The sequence below is a fragment of the Xyrauchen texanus genome, chromosome 11 (assembly GCF_025860055.1).
Source record: "Xyrauchen texanus isolate HMW12.3.18 chromosome 11, RBS_HiC_50CHRs, whole genome shotgun sequence".
NCBI classification, from domain to species: Eukaryota; Metazoa; Chordata; class Actinopteri; order Cypriniformes; family Catostomidae; genus Xyrauchen; species Xyrauchen texanus.
The window spans coordinates 16,959,341-16,984,483 of record NC_068286.1 but is presented as its reverse complement, the minus strand read 5'-3'; the positions used below and the strand labels follow the sequence as shown (position 1 = coordinate 16,984,483).

At 38.2% G+C, this 25,143-nt stretch overlaps 1 protein-coding gene across 6 annotated transcripts in view; it reads left to right on the top strand.

Moving 5' to 3' along the window:
* The window catches only part of LOC127651383 (teneurin-3-like), a 348,816-nt gene that overhangs the window by 183,371 nt on the left and 140,302 nt on the right, over nucleotides 1–25,143 (top strand). For all 6 annotated transcript variants that reach the window (XM_052137168.1, XM_052137167.1, XM_052137166.1 and 3 more), the window contains one exon: nucleotides 20,216–20,422. In XM_052137168.1, the coding sequence (XP_051993128.1) occupies nucleotides 20,216–20,422 (207 nt within the window). The remainder of the gene's footprint in view (nucleotides 1–20,215; nucleotides 20,423–25,143) is intronic.

Below are 25,143 nucleotides of genomic sequence, written 5' to 3'. Positions count from 1 at the left end.
CAAGAGAAAGAAAGACACACAGAGGTGAAGAGAAAGGTGATCCTCAAGGGCAAAGATGCATGGTGGAACTGCATGCTCTAATCTGATGAGAAACAGCTATCGTAAATATCCAGCACTGCCTTTACAGGAAACACATAACACATATGTTGGTCTGGAGAGCACTCGGTCAAGGCAAAACTGATTCCCCAAATGGGATCTCATGTCTGATATACTGCTAAGTGATTGGGATCAAAAAGCAGAACTGGACATTGATTTACTCAGATTTGTATTCCCCACTCTCAGGAAACAATGGCAGCCATGTCTACTCTAGATCATTTTAAATGTGTGACAAATGCTTTTTTAAAAGTACAAGTATTCTCTTAAATAATAAGGTCATGGAAGGTGTATGCCTGATAATTATAAATTAATTTGCAAAATTATGTTTAAAATGATTTTAAATGGGGCAGTATTACACTAACAGTATTTAATGTCAACTACCCGATTTTACATCATGGTAGCGTTTTTGATGTGCTCAGTTTAAGTTATGCTGAGTTTAATAAAAATAAATGTTTCTGGACAGGACCATTTTCATCGCTGTATTGAGATGGTAATGAAACACTGTGCATTACCGTAATGGGAATTTGGTGGAGGGGGTGCTTATTTGTCATGAAAATAATGAAAATAATCTTAATGGTCCTAAAATAGGCTCTTATTTATACAAAATATTATTGTATTTATTTATTTGTCTCTTGATTTTGTCGTGAAATATTTTTATTTTTTTTGGATTCACCCAAGTGCACTAAGTCAGCGATTTAGGATCTTAGTGCGTATGAACTGAATCAACTCAGTCACTTGTGTTCAATTGGACAGCCATGTTGTTTGTTGTCAGATAAGCTGTGTTTTAGGTTGTTTGAGGAAGAATGCACCCACACATATACACATACACATCCACACCCTCGCAGATGGACTATTTTGTGGAGAGATTTAGCTGGGATTTGAGGCGTGTTTACTGCAGTTGTCTGACAGTGGCTCTCTAAACCATGGATGTGTATCTAAAGGATTGTGCTTGCCTGAATGTTTGGGGGCTCAATGGCAACAGCTGAGATCCAGGCCAGATGCATGGGCACGCAACACCCGCTGCTCCATCTGATGCCTAGCATCAGCCCACAGTCTTTGTCTCTGCCACAGACATTCCATGGGGAAGTGTACATATCGTCTTGGTGCCACAGGATGAAAGCCTAGTGCGCAAAGATGGTAGAACCATCCTGCCGATGTCCTATTGCCTTTCTTCCATCTGTGCTCATCTCTGGCCAGATGTGTTGTCTCTCCATTGTTGTTTACTGCCCAAGCCACCATCCTCTCACTTTCTCTCCCCACCTCTCATCTCAGCTGGTGCCATTTAAACATCTGCAATCAGAGAATTGTCACCAACTAGACAACAATGATGTCTTTCACAGCTGAGAGTGTTGTGGAATAGGGTGAGTTGTGCCAGCCAGCTGACGCTGACCCTGAGAGGTCTTGACTGAACGTATAAGCCTCTGGCCTCCTGTAAGGCTGTCTGACACCTAAGATTGACCCAGTTTAGGCACAACTTCTCCATTCGCCAGTGCTGCACAGCATGCAAAGCAATGCTGCTTATTATTTCTTCTCCCTGAAACTCTGTACCCATCAAGACCAATTAAAAACATATGTTGTGAGTATTCAGCAGGTGAGATTAGTTTATTTATAGTGGTGTAAAGTTGTGTGTATTCTTGGTGTGTCTGCATGTGGTTGCAATGTACTGTATATACAAATATACTAGACCAAAACCAACTCTACTTGTTTGTTATTCTATATCTAAGAAAGACAGAAGCGAGCTAGCAGGAAATTGGGAATCTAATTTATTTCCTCCTTTAATGCTCAGTGCTCTGAGACCCTTTTTGTTCTGCCATATGTAATGATTTGTAATTGATGAATACCCTTGACAATTTTTTGGCGCACCATCTCCCGGCCTTCTCTCCCATGGTGACAGATCTCACACCTCTGATTGGTCTCTGGCTGCGGTCTCCTGTGGTACCAGTTCGGGCCTTATGGCAGGTGTGTTGCGGGTGTTGGTGTGTGGCGAGCTCCTTGACTGATTTTGATATCACAAGGGATGGGGATAATGAAAGGCTTTGGTGTTTGGGTGTATGTGTATGAATGTGTGCATGATTACACCCTTGGAGAGGCCTCAGCCTGCTATTTTGCCCAGGAGGTAGCACTGGCAGTGCTGGTTGGCTTAACCCTGAAAGATTAGGCCTCTCCACAGAGGTAATTGCTCACAGCACGCTCTATTAAAGACAAAAGGAAGGGAAATTGCTATCTAGAGCAACAGCTAATTTATTATGTGCTGTCCGGCTACATCTTCATAGCATGTTAGCTGTATAGACACTTGACCGTTTGGGTACCAGCTCCATTGTTAATATTGAAAGCCACCAGACCTTTCAGTTTTAATTAGTGTAGTGTTTGCACACAGAAATGTATTTGACAATGTCAAAGAAACTAGCTGAGTTTATGGTGCTGCTTTTGTTTTGTGGATTCTTCCTGAATGCTTTCCAATCCGTGCTTGAGGGTCGATTCCAAACACTCCTAATGGCTCATAAAAATACCACACTGCAAAATACAAAAGTTAAAATTAAATATTCTCATCCGCAAAGTATGTCTGCAAATTCATTTTAGCCAAGGATCATCAAATGGAGGAATAATCACATCTTTTTGTGGATTGTGTGTGTGTGTGTGTGTGTGTGTGTGTGTGTGTGTGTGTGTGTGTGTGTGTGTGTGTGTGTGTGTGTGTGTGTGTGTGTGTGGTTTACGAGGACAATTGTTTAGGTTACAAACTGTTAATTACAAGGGTGTTATGCTATAAATGTGGTTTATGAGGACATTTCTAGTGTCCCCAGAATGCAAATCCCTTTAAAAACATACTAAACTATGTTTTTTTTTTTATTTTAAAATGAAGAAAGTTTTTTGTGAAGTTTAGGTTTAAGGTTAGGGTTAGGTTAGATTATGTTAGGGGTTAGGTTAGGGTTAGGGGATAGAATCTATAGTTCGTACAATATAAAAATCCTTATCTCCATGGAAAGTCCTCATAATGATAGTCGCACCAACATGTGTGTGTATGTGGGTGTGCGCGTGTGTGTGCGTGCGCACACGCGCGTGTGTGTGTGTGTGTGTGTGTGTGTGCATGTAGTGCAAAGAAAGGTAGATGGAAAGATCAATAGCTCGTCTTCCTATCCATGCACATTTTCTCATTTTGCCTCTCTTTTCCCCCATAACTGAAGAAGCCATTGTCCCCACTTAGTGTTTCCTAGCTGCCTTTCTTTTCTTTCCTCACTTGCCCTTGGTGTAATCAGCGTCACTCTCTAGTCTCTTCTAAACTTTATTTAACGAGTCATTTATCTTTGTTTTGCCTCCAAAAACATGCTTGTGAAAGAAGGTGCTGCTTAATAGCACATGAAACGATGCCATAAAAAGGCTGAAAGCAAATGGCGACCAGCCACTTTCTCTCTTTCTCTATGTTTCTCTCTTTCTTTCTCTCTCTCCCTCTTCCCAATCATGGATCCCCAATGACATGTATGTGTCAGTCATAATGCTTTCTACTCTTTCTCTTAACTGACCTTAATTTCTCTGGTGATTTGCATTTACTCAGTTATCTCCTTAAGCGTAGTGGCAGAATTGGGTCTTTCTTTTCTGACCCCCCTATGCAACCTTTCACCCCTGGATGTACAGGCCTTTCACCAGGACTTAACTGACTAAACCTTTTGATCTCCCTCTGCTTCTTCTTTAACACATAGCTCATGTCTTTAGATTGGCCTTGTATTGTGTGATGTATGGAATAACATTATCCAAGTCAATTGTTATAAGTCTAATATTAACTAATATTAACAAGACAGCACAGTCAGTGAACACTGTTGTATATGAGTCAGTGCAAATATGAGCGAATGAAAGATAGGGAGAAGATTGGCAGATTTAAGCTACTCTAGTTTGTTAGTCCAGCAGCTGCATGTGAGCAGGTCTGAGCCATCCCAAGAGGGCTGGTGTGCATGTTGGACTGGAAAGGAGTTGGGATTTAGGTGATACAAAGGTCAGAATGTGGGATTGGGGGTCTGGGGACCAAACTGACTTCATCATCCTACTCATGTCAGATACAGATTTAGTCTCTTCTCTTTCTATTTCTCTTTCTCTCTATTTCTTTCTGTTGTGCTCACACTTTAATTGTATATCTTTCTTTAAGAAGATTTAAGAAGGTAGTTATGTGTTTTCCTTACTGAACAGACTAGCATACCTTCTCTCTAGAGTATTTTGTTTTTGGACGAAGGTCCCCAGTTTGTACCCACCACACCACTTAAGCGACACTACCTTGACCAACCAGCTTTACCAGAAATAAAATGCTGAGTAAACAGTATTGGCAGCTAGATTTGCTGGTGAGAAGCATGTCTTTGCGAAGCTCCTTTGTGCCTACCAGGCTGCTTAACTAGCTTCCCTTCAACACTTGCTTGGCCAACCAGCTTAAGCAGAAAGATCATATCGGTTGACCAGTGTTGCCAGCTAAGTTTAGCTGTAGAAGCATGGCTTTGCTGTGCTGGTTAATATATACCTAGCTGTTTAACTAGCTTAACCATTAATACTCCCTTGGCTTCACTAGAAAGATCATTTTGGTTGAGCAGCATCTCTTGCTAAGTTTGGCTGATGAGCACCATGGCTGTATTGGTCTGTGCTTACTAGGTTGATTAACTAGCTTAAACAGCAATGGTGCCTTGGACAACCAGCTTAACTAGAAAATCATGTTGACTGACCTGTATTGCTTGCTAAGTTTTGCTGTTGAGAAGCATGGCTATGCTAAGCTAGTTTGTGCCTACCATACTGCTTAATCAGCAACACTTCCTAGGCCAACCAGCTTCACCATGAATATCATGCTGATTGACTGGAATTAGCTGCTTTATTTTTCAGGTGAGAAGCATGGCTATGCTAAGCTCATTCGTGCCTACCAGGCTACTTAACTAGCTTAACCAGCAACACATCCTAGGTCAACCAGCTTCGCCAGAAAGATCATGTTGGTTGAGCAGCGTTGCTTGCTATGTTTTGCTGGTGAGAATCTTGGCTGTACTGGTCTGTTCTTAACATTCAGCTTAACTAATTAAACCAGCAACACTACTTTGGCCAACCATCTTATAGAATCCACACCAGAAAATGATGTTGCTTGACCAGTGTTGCCTTCTAAAGAGATTTGCTGGTGTGAAGCATGGATGTGCTGTGCTGGTTTATGCCGCCCAGGTTCATTGATCTACCATTCATCACTATCTAAATGAAATCAATGCTACTCTGGTCCAACAGCAAGACCAGCGCTAAAATTGATAATCAGCATGGAAATTCATTCTGGTCTAAGATGTTCTTTTCAACAGGGTTAGTAACTCAGTACACTGTGCATATAGTCTACAGCACCATCTGACATTCTAATACAGAAAATAGCTGCTTTTTGAAGTCAGTTAAAAAGATAAAATCAGCTTATCTCCAGCTGGTGTGGATTGGCCTGCTTTGGTTAACTACTTGGGCTGAACCCAGCCACATATTTTTGCATTTGTTGGAAATCCCTAATTCTGGCATGCCATTGAACCATGAGTGTGTATTTGTTTATACAATTTTTCTTCCATTTTGAATTGACCTTGCTATTTGTCAGTGTGTTTCAGTGGTTTAGGATGAAGGCAGAGTAATTCAGTGTAGCTCTGTGAAACTTATTCAAGCATAATTCTCTAGTTGTCATCTTTTCACCTATTCAACCTCTCTCCACAAATGTATTTACTCTCCTCCTACGGTGTTCAAATTATTCTGTATGGATGACTCTTGACATTTGCTTCTGTGTCCTACAATGGCATTTATTATTCTGCTGTGAGACTGGCCTCACAAAGAACTCAATTAACTAAATCTGATGGTCTTGCTCTACATTTTATTATTATTATTATTTGTTTTGTCAAAAGTACCGTTACTTCTGTACCGGTACTTCATTTTAGTACCAAATCAGTACTAAAATGAAAAATATGCAACGATACCAGTGATTCTACAGTACCCGTAGTACCGAGCACTGACTTACTGACACACGGCTTTCAAATACTCACATGTTATATGAGCATGTTATTCTTTTTACAGTAAAAGGGACAACTAATCAAATTAAAATCGTGATATGTCCTAGTGTGATTATAAAACCACGAAATGCTGCAATCTTAGTCTGCTCATGAGCTGCATGAGCTTTAAATTAATTTGTGAAGGCAACCGCTCATACACTGGAAACTCCACAGACTATGATAATCATTCACGTTGTATGAGAGTTGACAGAGCAGAGCACTAATCCACTCTGAAGCATTATATTTATATAATTAAATCACAGCATTTGCACTTTAACGATCACACTGGGCAACTGGGCCATTTAGCGAACTGTTAACCCGGAGAAGTTAAACTTCCATCCAAAATGCATGTCAAAATAAAAGCACGATTCATAATAAAAGCTAAATGCCTGCAATTGTATATTATCACTTAATTTATAATAATAATAAATAATAATTAATGAATAATAATTGTAATAATAATAATAAATTAAGCAATATATCGCAAGCAAGAGTGCATTTGTACTGAATACAATTTTGATGAAAAATGCAATATGTTGATAAGTAATTGTTCCATTGTTTACTTGTTAAAAGTTTTTAAAAGTTTAAGGAATTTATTTTTATTAGACACTGTTTTGATAATGAAACTTTAAAACATTGAATTCTGGACAAATTAGAAGAAAAAAAAGGAAAAAATGAATTAGGGAAAAAATAAAAGAGATTTCTTATTTAATTTAGATTTATTAATATTTAAAATAATTTTTAAACCATCATAATTGCTCTAAAATGAATGCATTTTAAAGGTATAGTTTAACAAACACACAAACAAAAAGGCAACGCCTATTTGTACTAAGAGCAAATATCGATAGATGTTAATTACACTGTGTAAATAGCAACAAAAAGCATCTTCTTTGCACTAAGCGCTAAAATAGTGATAGAATCTATTTACACTGGGGTGACAAATGCTATTTTTACTCCAAATTAAATACTAACATAGCCTAACGTATAGGGGCATCACTGCAGTGTGTTTATTGTGTTTATTTAGAGTCCCACAGGCACCTTAGAGCCACATCTTACAGCCAACGCATCCAGTGTAGACAGCGTCAAGCCGTTGCGCTGCACCGCATCAACGGACGTGCCCGGTGTAGCCATTGATATACTACAGTGCCCAAAATAACACCATTGTATTTTGTAGTAAAATCATAATAACCACAAAAACACCATATTACTGTAAAATCATGGCTAATTTCATTAAAACTATGGCTTCAACCAAGAAACATTGTTACTACAATGTTATTTTAGTAAAATCATGATTAATTATACCCGTTTCAAACCTTTCTCTAAACTCCCCGACCTTCCCATGATCAAAATCACTGCAAGGCAGTCAACATTTATATACATTTTTATTTATTTGCTATTAAATGTATTAAAGGAAATTTTAAGTGTTGCGACAGGAAGCAGAATGGGGAAAAGTGGGACAAAGCGGGGAATTGATCTTTCTGCACTAAAAATACTCACCCACACCATCTTTACACACTACACCATTACAGTGACACTTGGTGGCACATTTTGTCTCTAAGCTCTGTGTTTCAACCAGGCTATATGTTTACAAATAGCCGCACTATTTAGGCAGATGCTATTTACACCTAGTGCAAGAAAAAAATCTGTCATCATTTATTCAAACTTTCTTTCACAAAAGGAGATGTTGAGCAGAATGTTAGTCTAGTCACCACTTTCATTGTATGGAAAAAAGCTGCAATGACAGTGAATAGAGACTGAGACTAACATGCTACCTAACTAACATCTTCTTTTGTGTTCTGCGGTGGAAAGAAAGTCATGCGTATTTGGAACAAAAGTATAGATGGTATAAATGATGAAAATGTTTTTAATTTTGGGTGAAGTATTCTTTTTAATGTGTCAGAATTGTATGTATCATCGTTTTGAACATAAAGCATGTATTCGTATATTGTTTAATTTGTTTAGATAGATAGAGAGAGAGAGAGAGTGAGTATGTGCGCGCAAGCATACACTATTGTTAGCACTATTTATCAATGCTAGCCCCCAAAGTATGCTTTCTGCACACTTCCGTCTGCACCATTAACATTGCAGCATCATGAATCATTGTAAATCGAATAGTGCACTTTGTGCGGGAATGAAACACGGCTGTCTCGGGATCATAATGGCGGAATTATAGCTCTCTCCCCATCATCACGCACGCGCTGAAGTCATCCCAAACCCAATTAAGGAGAATCCGTCTTCATTTGCTTGGTTTTGGAGGCTGACAGGCAGAGTGTCAGAGATGAGCTTCGAGATGTTTTCTTTTTGAGGGGAGGTGGGGGCTCGTCTCGTGGGGTGATCGATCACTGGAAGTTGGCCTGGTATGAAAGGGTGTCATTGCAGAGTGGGCGAAGACCTTAGATAACATCATAATTAACCAGCAGACTGATACTTAAGTGTGTATCATTACAGAGACCGTGTGCATCATCACACGCATCCATTGTTTTGTCAATGAAACATAAAAAAAAACCATTAGACACAGGACTGTGACCTGCCTTTACTCTGGAGAGGGAAGAGAGAGGAAATGAGTGCTGAGAGGGAGGAAAGAGAAGGGAGATGAAGTAGAATGAGATGTGTGATGATCTGAGAGGGAGATAGATTGAGGAAGGTGAATGCATAGGGAGAGAGAGCGCTATTGGTGTTTATAGATTTGGTCTCTTTTTATTTCTGTGGCAACAAGGAATTTCTGTTTCTGTGAGGAGAGAGAAAGAGCAGTGAGAGAGAGAAAGTGCAGTGAGAGAGACTGTAAATAGACAAGGAAGAAAGTAAGCTCAGGCATGATAGAGGTAAAAAGCAACAGAGAGCTCTCAAGCAGTCTGTGATTGTTGGTGAAATATTGGTGTTTGCTGCGGATGGCGTTTGGTAATGAAGTTTAGACCTAGTGAGGCTGTGTACACATGTATGTGAGTTCTATTGATTATCCAGCACATTACCTAAAGGTGTACCTTTGGCACTCAATAAGATATGAAATATTTAAACCCTCTTCATTTTTAATACCATTTATTAAAAATTGCTCACCTTTTTCATTGTTTAACTAATGTACCGACAGAGCAATCTATTATTAGCCAGAGATACTCTATAATTTGCTGGACATACAACAATCCATTTAATTTTATTTTATTTTGTGCTCTGTTACCTACATCCTGTACAACACCCAGAGGACAAAAAGGAAATTGTAATTCACCACAAGTCATTCTTACATAACAATTATACTGTTGATGATTTAAATAAAATAATGTGTTTATTGTAATTATTTTGCATTATTTTGCCTAACGTTGGAGACTTAATGTATTTCTTTGTTATGTTTCACTGAATAATCAAAGTACCTAAAAGTAACAATGTTTCTCCCAAAAATTCCTTCAGAGAAATAAAAATAGACATAAATCAGACAATTGTTCATGTACAGTAAAAGTGTAGATAAACATGAATGGAATAGTTCAGATAATTTTGACTTTTTTCTCAGATATTTTTTTTATTTATTTTTTTATAATTTTAATTTTTGAAATCTCTGATGGGGTGATTCTGATGAAATATGCTGGTTCTATATATACTGTATATAAAAGTATATATTAAGATACAAAGATATAAGACTGTGATGAGTAGGAGGGTGTGGAGTGCTGTGAGTGTGCTCGCCTGGTGCTGAGCGGCCCAATCAGCGGGAGAGACATAAGAAGAGATGGGAATGATGGAGAGAGAGAGAGACACACAAAACTGTGTGTGTGTGTCATCATGTTATTATGTTCCAGGTCTATGTTAAGTTTTAATTAAAGTCTTGTTAAGTGTCAATCCGGTTCCTGCTTACTCCTTTACCGACAAACGAGAGTCTTGTCTGCCACACTGGTGCCGAAACCTGAGACTGGAGGAAGATGCACCGTCAGAGAGACCTCGCCGCTGATGGAGGTTCACAACGCCGAGAATGTTTAATGCGGTGGTACTGGAGCGGTTCTCCCGAAGGCGGAGGAGCCCGCTGCGATCCGCCAGGAGACGAAGGAGTCGCTGTCCTCCACCAGCGAGGCAGGGAAGCTTGCTGCCATTCGGCAGAAAGTGGAGCAGCAGCTGACGTCTGCCAGGAGGCGAGGTCCAGTGCCATCGCCCGGCGTCATAGAGGACTGCTACCCAGCTTGCCGAAGACCAAATGGCAGCGTGGTTGGAAACCGGAGTTTATTTTTCATCCCCATCCAGAGCCAGCCTTGTGTCCTCACAGCCCGGCCCTGCCCTTCTCCTCATCACAAAGACCGTTTACATTTTTATGCTGTACTATGTTGCGGTTATTAGAATCAAGAATGCCCAATGAAAAAATCGTAATGGTCATAAATTGAGAATTCACTTACTTTTTTGGTTTGGATTGGATGTTAAAAATGGCCAAGACATTTTCTTTACTGGATTAATGAGAATTACCTGACTTGTTTGCAGTCTTTGGTATCCTGGCAAATCAGAGCACAGCATGAGACACTGTTGAGCTTCCTTCTGAAATGTGTTTGATTAAAGCTGGAAAAATATTTTGTCAAAAATGTACAAAATGACATTACTTATTGAGTACATACAAAAAAACTGTGTTAAAAACAATGTCCTTACCTTTCCCAAATTCTCTACGGTAAGCCTACAAAAATTATTTATAGTTTGGGTTGGATTTGGCACGAAATCGCTGGCTTATGTTGTTCATCTTTACGTCATTATGTCACACCCGTAAACACAGAAAATAATTATCAGCTGTCACATGTTCTGGCTATGTAAAGAGCAGTGCTGAAACACAGCTCACCTAAAGTGTTCTTCCAAAAATTGCTTGCAATGTTCCATTTCAACCACAAATGTCGCTAGTGTGTACAAAGTTCCATAGTGCAGCTTTAAACACAAGATTATTAGGTCCTTTTTCTCAGAAGAGAAATATAAGGGCTATTGATGTATAAGAAATATATAAGAGATATTAAAGTGATTTTTTCTGTCCTATGGCAAACAGTCTGGAAAACACACCTGCACACCCACTCTGACGTACTCTTTCAGACTTTTTTCTCTCTATCAATAGCCTCTCCAGAACAATCTTGAGCAGCGAATCAGAGTGGGAGGAGACAGGTGTGTTGCTAATTCTGAGTGTATCTAAGCTAATGTGAATCCATTTCCTGTTTTAGTAGCGTCAGAGGATGGGCCATCTCTCTCTCATGTTAGCCCATCCAGAACACAGTTCCCAGATGTACGCATATAATTCTATCTCTTTCTTCAACCATTTTCTTGTTCCTCCTCTCTCTCTTTATTTATCTGCTCCTCACTACCGAGGGGACCAACTCTGCTTCATTTCACATGTCGCCCAAAGGGGAAGAGGACTGTGCAAAAGAGAAGCGAAAATGAAAAGATAGAGGGAGCATAAAGTGAGGAGGGGAGGCAGAGATAGAGCTAGGGATACTGGAGAAATTGTTCCACTCCAAGAGACACAAACAGTCTAGAGCTCTCCGGTATTCAATCCACACCTCCCCTGTGTTTGTTTCCAAAAGGTTATAATTCTACAGGCAAAACTCACATAGGAATAAACTAACACTAAAAGATCAGTCTGATAGAAAGTAGGCCAACTTTTCTTATTCATTTCTTTCTCTCTCATCCATTTCTAATGCATGTTTTTCCTCCATCCTCCCTTGGTCATTTCTTTTTTCTCTATCTACGTAAGTGCTGGTGTTTGTTGTAGGTCTACTGTTTGCATGTCTGATTTTAATGATGTGCATGGGTGCTGAATACTTGGTTGTCCTCGCAAACACATGCACAACAACACCCCTGAATGTCATTTCAAGTGTATCACATCATCCCCAATGTTTTTCATCATGTGTTTCATCTACAAATTGAAAGACATGTCTAATGGTAATAATACAGCATCCACTTATTATTCAAGTGATCGACTATTGCCATTTCCATATTTCCATTTGCATCAATTCAATGCAGTGCATTAGTTATAATGGACATTTAATCTTTAAACACATCCAATCCATTCTTTCTCTTCTCTCTCGTGTCTCTCATTCAGTTCTCTGTTAGAGTGTTTGTAATGTGTTAGTCAGTGAGACCACCCCACAGGGGGTCCATCAACCACACAAAAAGTCCCACTTCACAGTCTCTCTTTTTTCTCAATGTTTCATTTCATATGCAATGTGTATGTGTGCAGCTCCATTACTGTGATGTGTCAACTGTTGTATGTTCAGCTTTTGCAAAACCCTCACTCATTTCTCTCTGCCAAACCCCACCCGTCTGGCTGGAATTCATGTCACACTTGATCGCAGAAATAGCACAAAAATGAAGCTACTCACAAATAAGACCATAGGGCCTGTTTGTGTGTGCCTGAGTATGATTTATTCGCACATTGTTGTTGTTGAGGAAAGTTATGATGTGTGTCCTTCGGCCTTGTTTCTGCTTGTCCACTGAGGATCGGGTAAACAGACAAAAAGAAAAGGAGAAAGAGAGAGAGACAGACGGTTAGTGATTTCAGTAGCATGGTTTTTCTTAAGCGTTCCTGTTAGCACTGAGGCACGAGTTGCTATTGATTAGAATATGAAAACCTTGAGGCCTGCATATGAGATTGGGGATGAGGTGGCAGAGGAGAGCCGTGGAAGAGACAGGTTGTACACACAGCATGTAGACTCACGTGCGGCAGCACAGGAAGTTGCTGATTAGGTTTGACCTGTTGTCAAGCAAAAAATGCTCCTCAAGAATGCCTGGCAAAATCACAAGGCGAAGGGGAAAAAAATCAATGGCTAACAAACAAGCACCTTTAGTTTACCGCTGGGGAGTGATGAAGCTGTGGAAATAATACCCTGATCATTGACTCTTCTGTACGGTGTGTGGTCAGATGACTTGGATGCTGCATTTAAAGCAACATTTTTTAATTTCTGCTCCACGTGTCACTAAACAGAATTTATGAAGTATTATTGTTTTTAAAATGGTTCCAGATAGGGCTATCATGGTTATGAAGTTATGCTTTGTCAAACAAAAATTGTGATTATGAAAATTGTCTGTTTTAGGGCTTTCATGGTAATGACGATTAGTTGTCAAACTAATTGCCATACTGTATGTGTGCTTCACACACCTTAAGATGTAATTTACTCAAATTGAACTTGAAATCAAATGATAAAATAGTGATCAAAGATTTTCATCAAGGCTTTGAAAACTTGAAATCACATGAAAAGTAATATTTTAAATATCAAAATATTTCTAAATACATAAATTGTCTCTCTTTTTGGTTAGCTTTTGTTTTTGTCCATTTACAATGTTGTTTTTGGAACCCAACCTGATATTATATTATATTATATTATAATGTTATGCTATGCAATAGTAAAATATTTCTGTCCTAAATTATTCACTTCGACACATTATTTTATGATCTGACTAACTAGCTAGTCTTTCGGTACTGTTGTCACCATAAAACTTTGTCTTGTGAAGAACACCACATGGTCAAATCACTTGCACAGCCTCTCATGACATATTTTTTGATGGCATTTCAACAGTGGCTTTATCTCTTCATCTTTCTACTCTCGGCTTTAATTGACAGCTGCACTGGATTATGGGCTGTGTTCAACTTCTTTGTTTGCTCTCGCAAATAATTTCACACAAGAGAGAAAGGGTCAATCTGTGTTTGATGTGTGTGTGTGTGTGTGTGTGTTTGCTAGCGGCAGGCAGTAGGGAGTGCTGATGGAGCAGGTTGGCACAAAACCACAGACAGAGCTGGGGTTATCACAGAGAGAGAACGAAAGAAAGAGAGATGGGAGATGGAGGGAGAGGAAATTAATTTTAAAAAGCTGTGAAAACAGCAGGATTACACAGTACCCTCTGCATTCACTATTTCATTCTTATAGTAATTTCTCTTGGTTCATTCTCCATGAGAGACAGCAGATTTAACATAAACAAGAGCTGAATTCCTCACCAGAAAAGGCATGTGCACACACCGTCTGGAGCTTTTTAGACTTATCGTTATCATTTTACTTGAAACCAGATAGAATGCATTATATATGCATTTTAAGGAATTCATGCTGCTTTGTAATACACCTTTAAATGAATTCAGGGTTCCCACATTCCTGAAAGAAAATATCGGAAATATCAGAGTTTTCAAATTGTGTTTTCCAGGCTTGGAAAAATTCTGAAAATTCTAAGAAAATTTTGCTAAGTCATGCTAAGCTTGATAATATTTCAATTTTTATCGGTCATGGATTGCTCTTTGTGAGTGCAATCTCTAAAATTATGTTTAAAATCCTTATCAAGTTATTATAGCTGAATGGAAGGAAAATAAATTATCTATTTGTCAAATGGTGTGGGAACCCTGATAATTGTATGTTCTAAAGAATAATTGTTACCATTATTATTATAACACTTTTCAATACAAAAGTTATATCATTATTATTAAAATTAACATTCCGGATTAATTTGTGAGGATTTTGATTCCAGTATAAAGCAGTTTCATGAATTTCACAATGAGTTTTATGTGTGTTTTATTTGGCCATTAAGTTTCCAAAAGACTGTGTTAGACTATTTTCATAAACCCTTGTCTCATGAGTATGAGAGTGTTAAGACATAGATATTTTGATAGCTTTAAACTAAATTGATTGTTATTTTGGTGTACATAAGTGGAAATTATGAAATATTATTAATAAATTACTGTAATTTAGTGAACAATGAGGCATAGAAAATATGCCTTGATTATTTTGGATCTAATACTACAATGGCTGTTTTGGGTAGGATGTTCTGGGACCTATAAAATAAAAAGTTTAAAGACAGAAACTAATAATAAAAGTGATATTATTATTATATTACAAAAATAAGCCCAATTACCAATAATATTGAACATTTTGCCCCACTGTAATGCTCATTTGACAGTAAGGCATTGATTTTCAATTAGGATACAGATATACATTTACTGGTATTAACAACAAGAAGGTTATCTATATCATCAAATTTATATTGGGCTACATTATTGTGATAGTGTGACTAAATTGGGACTTCTTTCATCAGGTTGTTGTTTATTTTTGGAAATTTCAGGCAAAACCAATTATATTTTTCTACAATCATAGAGCATTTGAAGAGAACAGATTTTTACATAGAAGGAAAACTAAGTTTGTCCATAATTCACAAAGATCCAGGCTTTAAAACCCTTGATCATATTTCGCATTAGCCCTTCTGAAAAATTTGATATATGTTTTTTTTTTATTTATGTAGTTTTAACAGTGGTAAAAAAAAAAAAAAAATGGTAACCAAAGGTAAAACAAAGCACATCTTCACTACCATACTACCTTATAAAACAAACTATGGCATTTTAGTGATGAAAGTTATAATATAATAATATATTATACATGATAACATTTATTATGAATCTATTCTAGCTATCACAGTTAGTGTTACTATAGTAAATATATGGTAATTCTCTTTGGGCACTGATGTGTGAAAAGTCTTGTTTACATCTGTGTTCCTGTTCATCTTGTCAGTAGCCTACTATTTTGAATGTCAGGCCGTTTAATGTGGTTTAAAACTACTTTTATCACCGAGGGTTTTCATAGAGGTTTGCACCTGATAATTTTGTGCCTGATTCAAATATTTCCTGCGTTTCGCTCCAAGCTTCACTGTTTCTCGCAGGCAGCGCTGTAATGATCAGTGGTGTTCGCCAAGTTCTCGAGACCGGTTCAGCGAGTAAACACAACTTTTCCGCGCTCCCGCTGTGCTTCTCGCTGGTTCTTGCAGCACTGTAATGATTTACGCTCTGCAAGTGAACGCACCTGCTCTTTGATCACGCTGCTCTGTCCATTGAACCATGCTGATAATTGGTCCAGGTATGGCCCTGGGATGGGCTACAACAGCAGAAGACCATGTTGGGTTCCACTTCTCTCAGCCAAGATCAGAAAACTGAGGCTGCAGTTGGCCTACCATCTGTGTACCTCAGCAGAACTCCAGATTTGTCAGAGCAGTTGATTGTTTTTCCAATCGTCTACTGTCCAGTTTTGGTGAGCCTGTGCCCACCTCAATTTCCTGTTCTAAGCTGACAGTAGTGGTTTCTGGAGGGGTCTTCTGCTGCTGTAGCCCATCTGCCTCAATGTTCGGCGTGTTGTATTTTCAGGAATGCTTTTCTGAATAGAACTGTTGTAACGTGTGGCTATTTTACTGTCACCTTCCTGTCAGCTTGGACTTGTCTGGCCATTCTCCTTTAACCTCTGTCATTAATAAGCCATTTTCGCCCACAGAACTGCCGCATGAATTAATAGATGTACAGGTGTACCTAATAAAGTGGCCAGTGAGTGTATATAAAATATCATGGCAGGCAATTATTATCATCATACCATGTGTTGTAATGCATAATACTCTCAACTATGAGTAGGTAACCATTATAATATATTAATACTGTGATAATAATTATTTATGAAACGATATTATGCATAACAAAATGCATTATGAGGCATTAGGATTTTATAACACATTAAGAACGTGATTATAATGCATTATTTACAGGCCTTAAGAAAAGTGTTACAGAATTTTCTTCTCTACCATTGTAAAGTATGTACCTTACGAGTTAGTATTTGTAGTAAAGTATTTGAACTGTAGCATTTAGATTTTACAGTGCTCAGTCAAGAGTGAACATTATAGTGCTTTAGTCAGTTGGTCTATGCTCTATAGATTCAACACAAGCACACACACACACACACACACACACACACACACACACACACACACACACACACACACACACACACACACACACACACACACACACAGAATCATGTATTTGTGGCAGCACCTGATGTTAATGGTACCTAATTTGCTGGTTGGGATGGGTAGACTGGTGTGAGCCCTGCTCCCAGAGGACCCAATTGTAATTGTGTTTCACATTATACAAATATAAATAAAGCTCCCAATAAATACAAAATAATAATTCTCCCCTGCTCTTTCTGTCTCTCAGTCTTGTTCTTTCTTTCTCACTTACATTCTCTCACACATACACACTTTTCATTCTGAATGTCTAAAAATGCAATGTGCAATGTAAACTAGAGAAGGTAATTGGGGTGCATGCAGGAATTTGGTGGAGGTGACTTTGCTTGCTGTCTCAGTGTGTCCAGACCCATGACAAGGAGCTGAGAGCCAGTCAGCTTAATTACTATTCACTGCTCTCACCCTTTGCCTTTACCTGCTCTCAGACCAGGGGTCTTTGACCATCTGATAAGCTGTTATTGTATGCTAAGTGGTGGCACAGTGCCCAGGTCAGGGCATTGCAACTGTTCATGTGCCTCAGAGGTTGGCATTAGGTTTGGGAAGGTGATTGTTTCTCTGTTAAATGTGCTTCAGAATGGTGTGAGCAAAGAAAACAGTAAAGCCCTTTCACAGAACAAGAAGACACTGAAAATGTCAACAAGATGTAATTATTCTCAGATGAATAACATGAAATTTAGGATTTCTCACACTTTGATATAAACATAGTATTTTATATCAGTGGTTATAATCAGGTTTAGTTTCAGTACCCAGATTTTGCATTAGATATCAAGTGGTGACACAACATACTACCAAATGTGTTTATTTTTGCAAAGTAAACAAAAACATTGAAATTTACTAATACCATTTACAGTCCAATAATCTGCCAAATTATTAACATGAGACATAACAATTGAAGGAAAATGTGTAAATGCGTGCAAAACAGTTGAAGTGTGATTTATTGATTTTTATATAGTCTGAGTCCTATTTTATTTTAATTACACTTATTTTAATTAGCAATTATATACTGTATATACTGTGTGTGTATATATATACACACACATAAGCAATATCACATGAGCAAGAGTGCAATATGGCCCTACATCAGCACTGCTGTGATTCAGCCGAGCACCGTAGGTAATCACAGCAGTGCTTATTTAGGGCCATATCGCACTATTGCTCGCGTGATATTGCTTATGTATAGCATGGTTGCAAGTGTGATATTGCTTATATACTACAGTTAAATGAACAAGTACATTTTAAAAAATTTGGAAAAACTGAGTAGTCATGAAAACACATTTGTTCATGGAACTCCTTTCTTACAAGACGGATCAGTATCTGCCGTTGCTGGTTCAAACCAAATGATGTGTACAAATCTTAGTTAGTAATTCAAAAATGTCACTTCAGAAATAGTATGACGGCTTGAGCTGTTTCGAACAAGTTATTGGAAAAACATGGATGTACTTGTGTGTGTGTGTGTGTGTGTGTGTGTGTGTGTGTGTGTGTGTGTGTGTGTGTGTGTGTGTGTGAGAGAGAGAGAGGTGGAGAGAGATGGAGTGTGTGCCATCGCCTGTTGCTACTCCAGCAGAGATGCTGTCAGCTTTCTGAAGATCAGCATTCTCAGTGGAAAAATAGCCGTTCAAGCGGGGGCTTTCCTCCCTATTTCGCAATAGCCAGTGTGCAAGAGTCATTCACTATAGAAACCGCAATCTCCGGCATTTTAAACAGCACGTCCTATCCAATGCGCCTTGAGTCCTGTAATTAATCAGTCTGTTGTGTCTTTCAGCTCTGATGAGCCGTAATGCAGATGTTGTTAGTTTAAAGCTGTTTAACGCTATTTCCTAGCTTTAAGAGTGTAGTAGTAATAAGAGTGATCACATAGAGCTGGTGTATGTAAACACTAGCTGACGTGGATTCCCTTCACTTCAACTGGCTCATATTACACACAAAAATGATCTTTTACCAACACTTGCTGGTTTACATAATGTAATGTAAAAAAAAAAAAAAGACAAACTATAGCCTTTAACAGATCTGCACTGCTCTTAAATTTTAGTTTAGAACCACATGAACACAAGCGGAGTGATACAAACAGTGAAGTTTCGGAGTGCTGATGGTGTGAGACCAACAGTACTCATAGAACGTCTCTCGTCTAATCAGATTTGAGGACCGGAACTAACTGTTGTGTGTGTGTGTATATATATATATATATATATATATATATGCATATACAACAGTTAGTTCCGGTCCTCAAATCCGACACAAAGGGTCCAATACAACCATTTAAGTTCAGGTATGTCATTTTCATGGTTTGTGCTCAAAAAGGGGGTGCGTGTCAACAGGTTAAATGGCTTTAAATAAACAATTTCAGAATTAAGGCTCATCGCAGCTGAGAGACACAACAGACTGTTTGATTACAGAACTTGAGGCACTTAGAGAGATTCCACATTGGATACACACTCTTTAAAATGGCGGAGGACATTGCTGTTTCTATAGTGAATGACTCTTTCACGGCTACCACGAAATAGGGATATTACTTAAATATATATATATATATATTTATATAAAATTGGTAAAAGTTTTGAAACACTTATTCATTCTTTTTTTTTTCTGCAATTTAGAATAATTATAATTATATTTTTTTTTTAGGTTACAAACCGATAATTGCAAGGGTATTATACTATAAATGTGGTTTATGATGACATTTCTAGTGTCCCCATAATTCAAGTAGCTTAGAAAACATACTAAATTAAGTTTTTTTTTTTTTTGTGAGGGTTAGGTTTAGGGGTAGGTTTAAGGTAAGGGAATAGAATCTATAGTTTGTACAGTTTAAAAATCATTATGTCTGTGGTGAGTCATCATAATGATATCCGCGTGTGTGTGCGTGTGTGTTTGTGTGAGAGAGAGAGAGAGAGAGTTGTGGATTCCTTTTCCTCACATCCAATGCTGTGGCCTTAAAGACTGTGGGCATTGTGGAAACATTTCATACTCTCATGTGATCACAGCTAGTGAATTTGAAACTTCAAAAACAGAATACTTAATCATACAGGCAGTAAACCTTCATTCTTCATTTTGTTTTAATTTGGTACCATGGGTGTTTTGGTTTACGATGCTAATCATTATTTATAATTCAGGGACTTTATACTTTTCGTCATCCTACAATTTAAATATATGCACTTTATTTTTGTTGCAAATTGTACTATTTTTTCTATCTTAAAAAAGAAAAAAATTCCATTTACTTTTCATATTTAAATTAATGCAATTTTCATAGAAGCTGTTTGTGTTATTTTAAGTGCTTTTCATTTTGCAGTTGTTATTTTCAATTTTTTTTATTTTTTTCATTTGGTTTAAAGTGGTTTTCTTTTCTTTAGGTTCTCCCATGCCATCCTCTCTCTCCAGTTCATCAGTCACTGAGCATTCCCATTCTCAACCACCCTCACCCAATCTCCATGACAACCAGAGTTCCATCTTAAGTAATGCCACCACACAGGCGTTGAAGGACTCCGATTCCGAGGAAGAGCACACAGCTGCTCTCTATAGACCCATAACACAGCCTGGCCCCAGCCACAGTTGTAATGGTAAGGTGACCATTTCTCTCTCCCTTTATCTTTCTCTCCTTAAACTCTCACTCTCTCTCTCTCCCTTTCTCTCTCTCTCTCTCTCTCTCTCTCTCTCTCTCTCTCTCTCTCTCTCACTGTTTGTGAAGTAAGAAAAGCGTGAAGGCTGCATGTTCCCAGTTAAAACCACTGGAGTGAACTGCATGCAGGCCTTGTGGAAAGTTTTATTGGAGAATGTCACATCCAATCAGCAGTGCTCAACCTCTCTGCAGATTAGGGTGGGGGTTAACCGGCTTTGTGTATAAAATGGCCCTGCATCATGTAATGCACTCTAAACCCAATTTTGTGTGCTCAAAATCACATTGAGCCGAGAATGGCTAGTTTAGATTTGAATGCACTTGAAATGATTGAAGTAGCAACATGAACTGTGCTAAGTTAAAATAAAAATAATAATATAAGCTCAGAACACTGTGTTTGCTTTCACTCATAGTAGATTCTGTTTTATATGTTCTCTGTCCATCTCTCCAGCAGCTATGCTCGGAGCCTCCTCCTGTTCTTGTTTTTGTCTTGTGTCTCCTCAAACACTAACACACATAATCACTCCGCAAGTGTATACTTGTCTTTGTGCTCCATGATCTCTGCATATTTTTCTGAGAGCCTTAGCAGAACCAGTTGTCTAACATTACAAACCCATAAGCACTTTTGAAACAAATATACAAATAGGCATATATATATATATATATATATATATATATGCCTATACACTTTTGAAACAAATATACAAATAGGCATATATATATATATATATATACACACACACACACACACACACACACACACAGTCCAGAATTTTCCAGCCAAGTACCTGTATCACTAGCAGACGATTTCTTCACTCTGCATTGTTGAAATTGTGTTGATGTATTCTTACCTATAAAGCCTGCCTTAAACAGAAACATTTCATTTGTGCTGATATTTGTCCATAATGAACCTGATTAGATTTGCTTTATGAGGGGAGTGCTTGGACGTTACGTTGCCATTGTTTTTTCAGTAGACTAGTATGACAAAATTGAATTTAGGGCTCTCCTCTGCATAATAACCTTTTTCACACTCATTGTTTTGGAATGCGGAAGTAAAGGTTTGCAGGGTAAACCTCGACAGTGGTGAGTGAATTGGAGATCACAGCAAATGTTATTTTCACATACCTATTTGCTCCTAGACTAAAAGAAAAAAAAATCACTTTTATGTTTGAATGACTTTCTGAAATGGAAAAAAATAGAGAGAGTTGGATTAAGCAAGTCAGATGGGAGAAGATGCCAAATATACTGTCACTCTCTCAGCAGCTGTAATAGAAACCCCCTCGCAGCTGTGGTACGGTAATTCTTTTTTTTTTTTAAATGATTCTAGGGTAATATAACAATAAGCATAATGCTATAAAATTGCTCTCAATATTTAAAAAATATAAAACAGTCTGTGATAAAGGTATAATCTTCAATTATGTGGTACACGAAGAGAGTTTGTTGTTTTAAGAACACTTTATTGGATTTAGGACTTTAAGTCTTCATTCAGTGACACCAAGAATGTTGGCAGGTTTTGGTTCTGAGCCCTTACACTGGACCACAAATGTCCTCATGTTTACAGTATGCAGCTCTTAAAGAAAAAGACACCTTTACCCACTTCCATCTGTACTTATGCTGCCATCAGGGCCCTAATCAAAAACAGCTTCAGTTAAAGGAATTATGTTTCATTTAGTCCATTTTCAATAGCTTTCAAGTCATAAAAATGCTAGTTTACTCTTAAAAGTTGAAAATATATATATTGTAGCAGATACCGTATACACATTTAAAACATCCTGTCTTTCTCTTCTGTGAAAATTAACCAAAACTATTGATGACTCACTGGCTTGCACTTCACATATTTTTGTTCAATCAAATGCTCTTTAGAATGACAATGTCCCTCTCTCCATCATCACCTACAATCGACTAACAAATAGCAAATCACAGTCCATGGCTCTAATGTAACTAAAGCCTATTAGCTTTTTTTTTTTTTTTAAATGGGGGTGTGCTCTTCAATATATCCTGCCCAAACTTAATGTTTCAATAGGACATTTTTCAACACAGGACAGAAAGCTTTGCTCATCAAATGATTTCATGTTGTCTTTAAAGAGAAAAAACTGGATGAGCTAATGGATGAGCTTTTACCTGAAGTGAGGGCCTTTTCTCGATAGCCATCTGGCCTTACGGCGACGTGGGCGTGACTAGGAAACTCCAAGCTTACCGCCAGTCTTCATCTCTTACATCCTCATCCACTTTCCCCTCATTAAGTCTTTTAGGCCGACTCGTGTGTGGCTGTCAAGTGGGTATCGGGAAGCACTCCAAGCCCTGACGTCTCATCATTTGAAGCGTTTATCGATATTTGTAATGAGCGGAGGTGCTGTTGCTGATCGTTGCGGAGATGCGGGCTGCCCGGCCCACTTAGCAGATCAAACTGGAAAAGGGGCTGAGAGAGAAAGAAAGAAGAGAGAGAGGGAGGGAGGGTTAAAAAAGGCTCCACTTCACATCCTCGGAGGCCAAGCTTTAATAGTCTGAGAGTAGACAGCAGGTCAGTGCGCCGGTTCCTGTTTGCAGCCCTCCATATTAAAGACATGAACTCAGCCTGAACAGGGACAGAAGAGGAATGGGAAATAAAGAGGTACAGAGGAGATGGATGGAGGAAGAGAGGAATCGAGTTGAAGAGATGAATACAGAAAGCAGCCTGGATCAGAGAGATTTGCGATTGTGATTTTGGCTATACAGACCTATGTATTTAAATCTGTAGTTTGTCATTTTTGGACAACTAGCATGACCAAACAAAACTGTGAAATAATAATGAGTGTTTTCAAATAGGTTTCCCAAATCCAGGTTCTTTCTGAACGATCAGCAAAACAAGTTTTAACTTGGTTCAATATGCCTGTATGATAATGTTGGACATGTATCAGGTTGATGAATACACTTCTGAAGCTTGAGATTTGTGGCATATAAAATGAAAACTACCAACACACATGAAATACACTGTACTGTACTGTAACTGCTTAGATTATGAACCCACATATTGTAAAAGATAATATTTGACTTCAATATAACCATATTCTGTATTAACACTTAAATAGCTGTTTTCAATTGAACAATTCTTACTTCATTTAAAATAAATACAAAGACATAATTTTAGCAGTGTGACATTATTTTTACTCACATATCCTTTCACAAACATTAGCCTATGTGCTGCGATGGTGGAGACGGTGTCCCATTCTTCCCGTTAGATCTTACATGAGTCTTGTTCATATAATATAATTTTTAGATCATCTTTGGCCTCATATCTGTCACAGTGGTTGCATTTTGGAAATTAGAAATAGCTCTTTGTGATCTGAGTTTGTGTGATTACTTTGTGGAAAGTTCAAATATACCACATCATCTGTGGTTCTCGTTAGAGCAGACATGATAACAATGACAGTGATCCATGAAATGTCATAATTTATCTAAAACTTGATATTTTCCTGATCGTGATGGGCATATTCACTAAACAGTTGCACCACCTTTTCACTTTGTATTTCAGAGCAAAAACCTTCATCTTATTCACTAACCACATGATATATATTCTTTCAGGTGCAATCAGCACTGAAATTGTACTGCGTTTTGATGATTTACTCACAAACACATATTCTTTCTATGTAAATTAGGCTAATTGTAGATTGTGCTTCATTCACAAAAATTGTCTGCCGCAATTTAGATTGCACTATTACCGTCAAATGAAAGTATTAATTAATAAAATTATCATTAAATGATGGAGAAGAGCGTTATAACCTGGCATATATCCAGATGTGTGTTGTCGTTAAGTGCATGCTCTGCCTGTTTAAGAGATGATCTGAGGTATATTTAAGAGGTATCTGGATCAAAGTGATTCTGTACAGTCCCGGCAGGGTGAGACAAATATGGTGGTCTGTGACATCCTCCGCTATATTTCGCTCAGAATCGGACCACAAGATCAGAACTGCACGTGCAAATTGCGTTCAGCAGTGATTTTGTAGGCGCCTTTGCGCCGCTGAATTATCTGCTTAATTTCATTAGTGCATCATGCACGAGCAATACAATTATGCTATTACCGGCCACGGTTCATTCTTAGTGATTCTGCAAAGAGGTTTTCAACCCCACAAACAGCTCTTTTTGGGCACTCAATTTTAGCAATACGTCTATTTAACAATTCGTTTTTTTTGGGCTGCCAAAAGAATCCGGAAGTGGCGGAGCAGAGCGTTTGTTTGTAAACTTTACCTTCATCTTCAGTTGCATATTTAGCTGGGATAGTTTAAAGTATTTATAGAAGTAATTGTACACTTCAGCTTTAAGATATGTTAAATATATTGTAAAATAGCACAAAAACATTGGTTTCAAAACAGTGAGCTTTAAGGGTATCTTCCCATCTGTGCAAATCAGAACACATTACCTTAGCTTTTCTTTGTAATAAAAAGGATGTCACAATAACCTTGCTCTATTGTTATTGGGTCAAGACCTGCTCAAAACACACATCAAGACGATGGACAGAAAGACAGTGAAAAAGAGCTCTTCCGTAGAGAGCGATTGCCTTCCCTCTGTGTAACCCATCCAACATGGACTCTTGTTGTCAATTAGCCAGCCGGGGGGGGGGGCTGAAGCTGCCAACATACCTTGATGCGGACTATCTGAAACTGAGCCCTGGGTCGCCTGGCCTGTCGG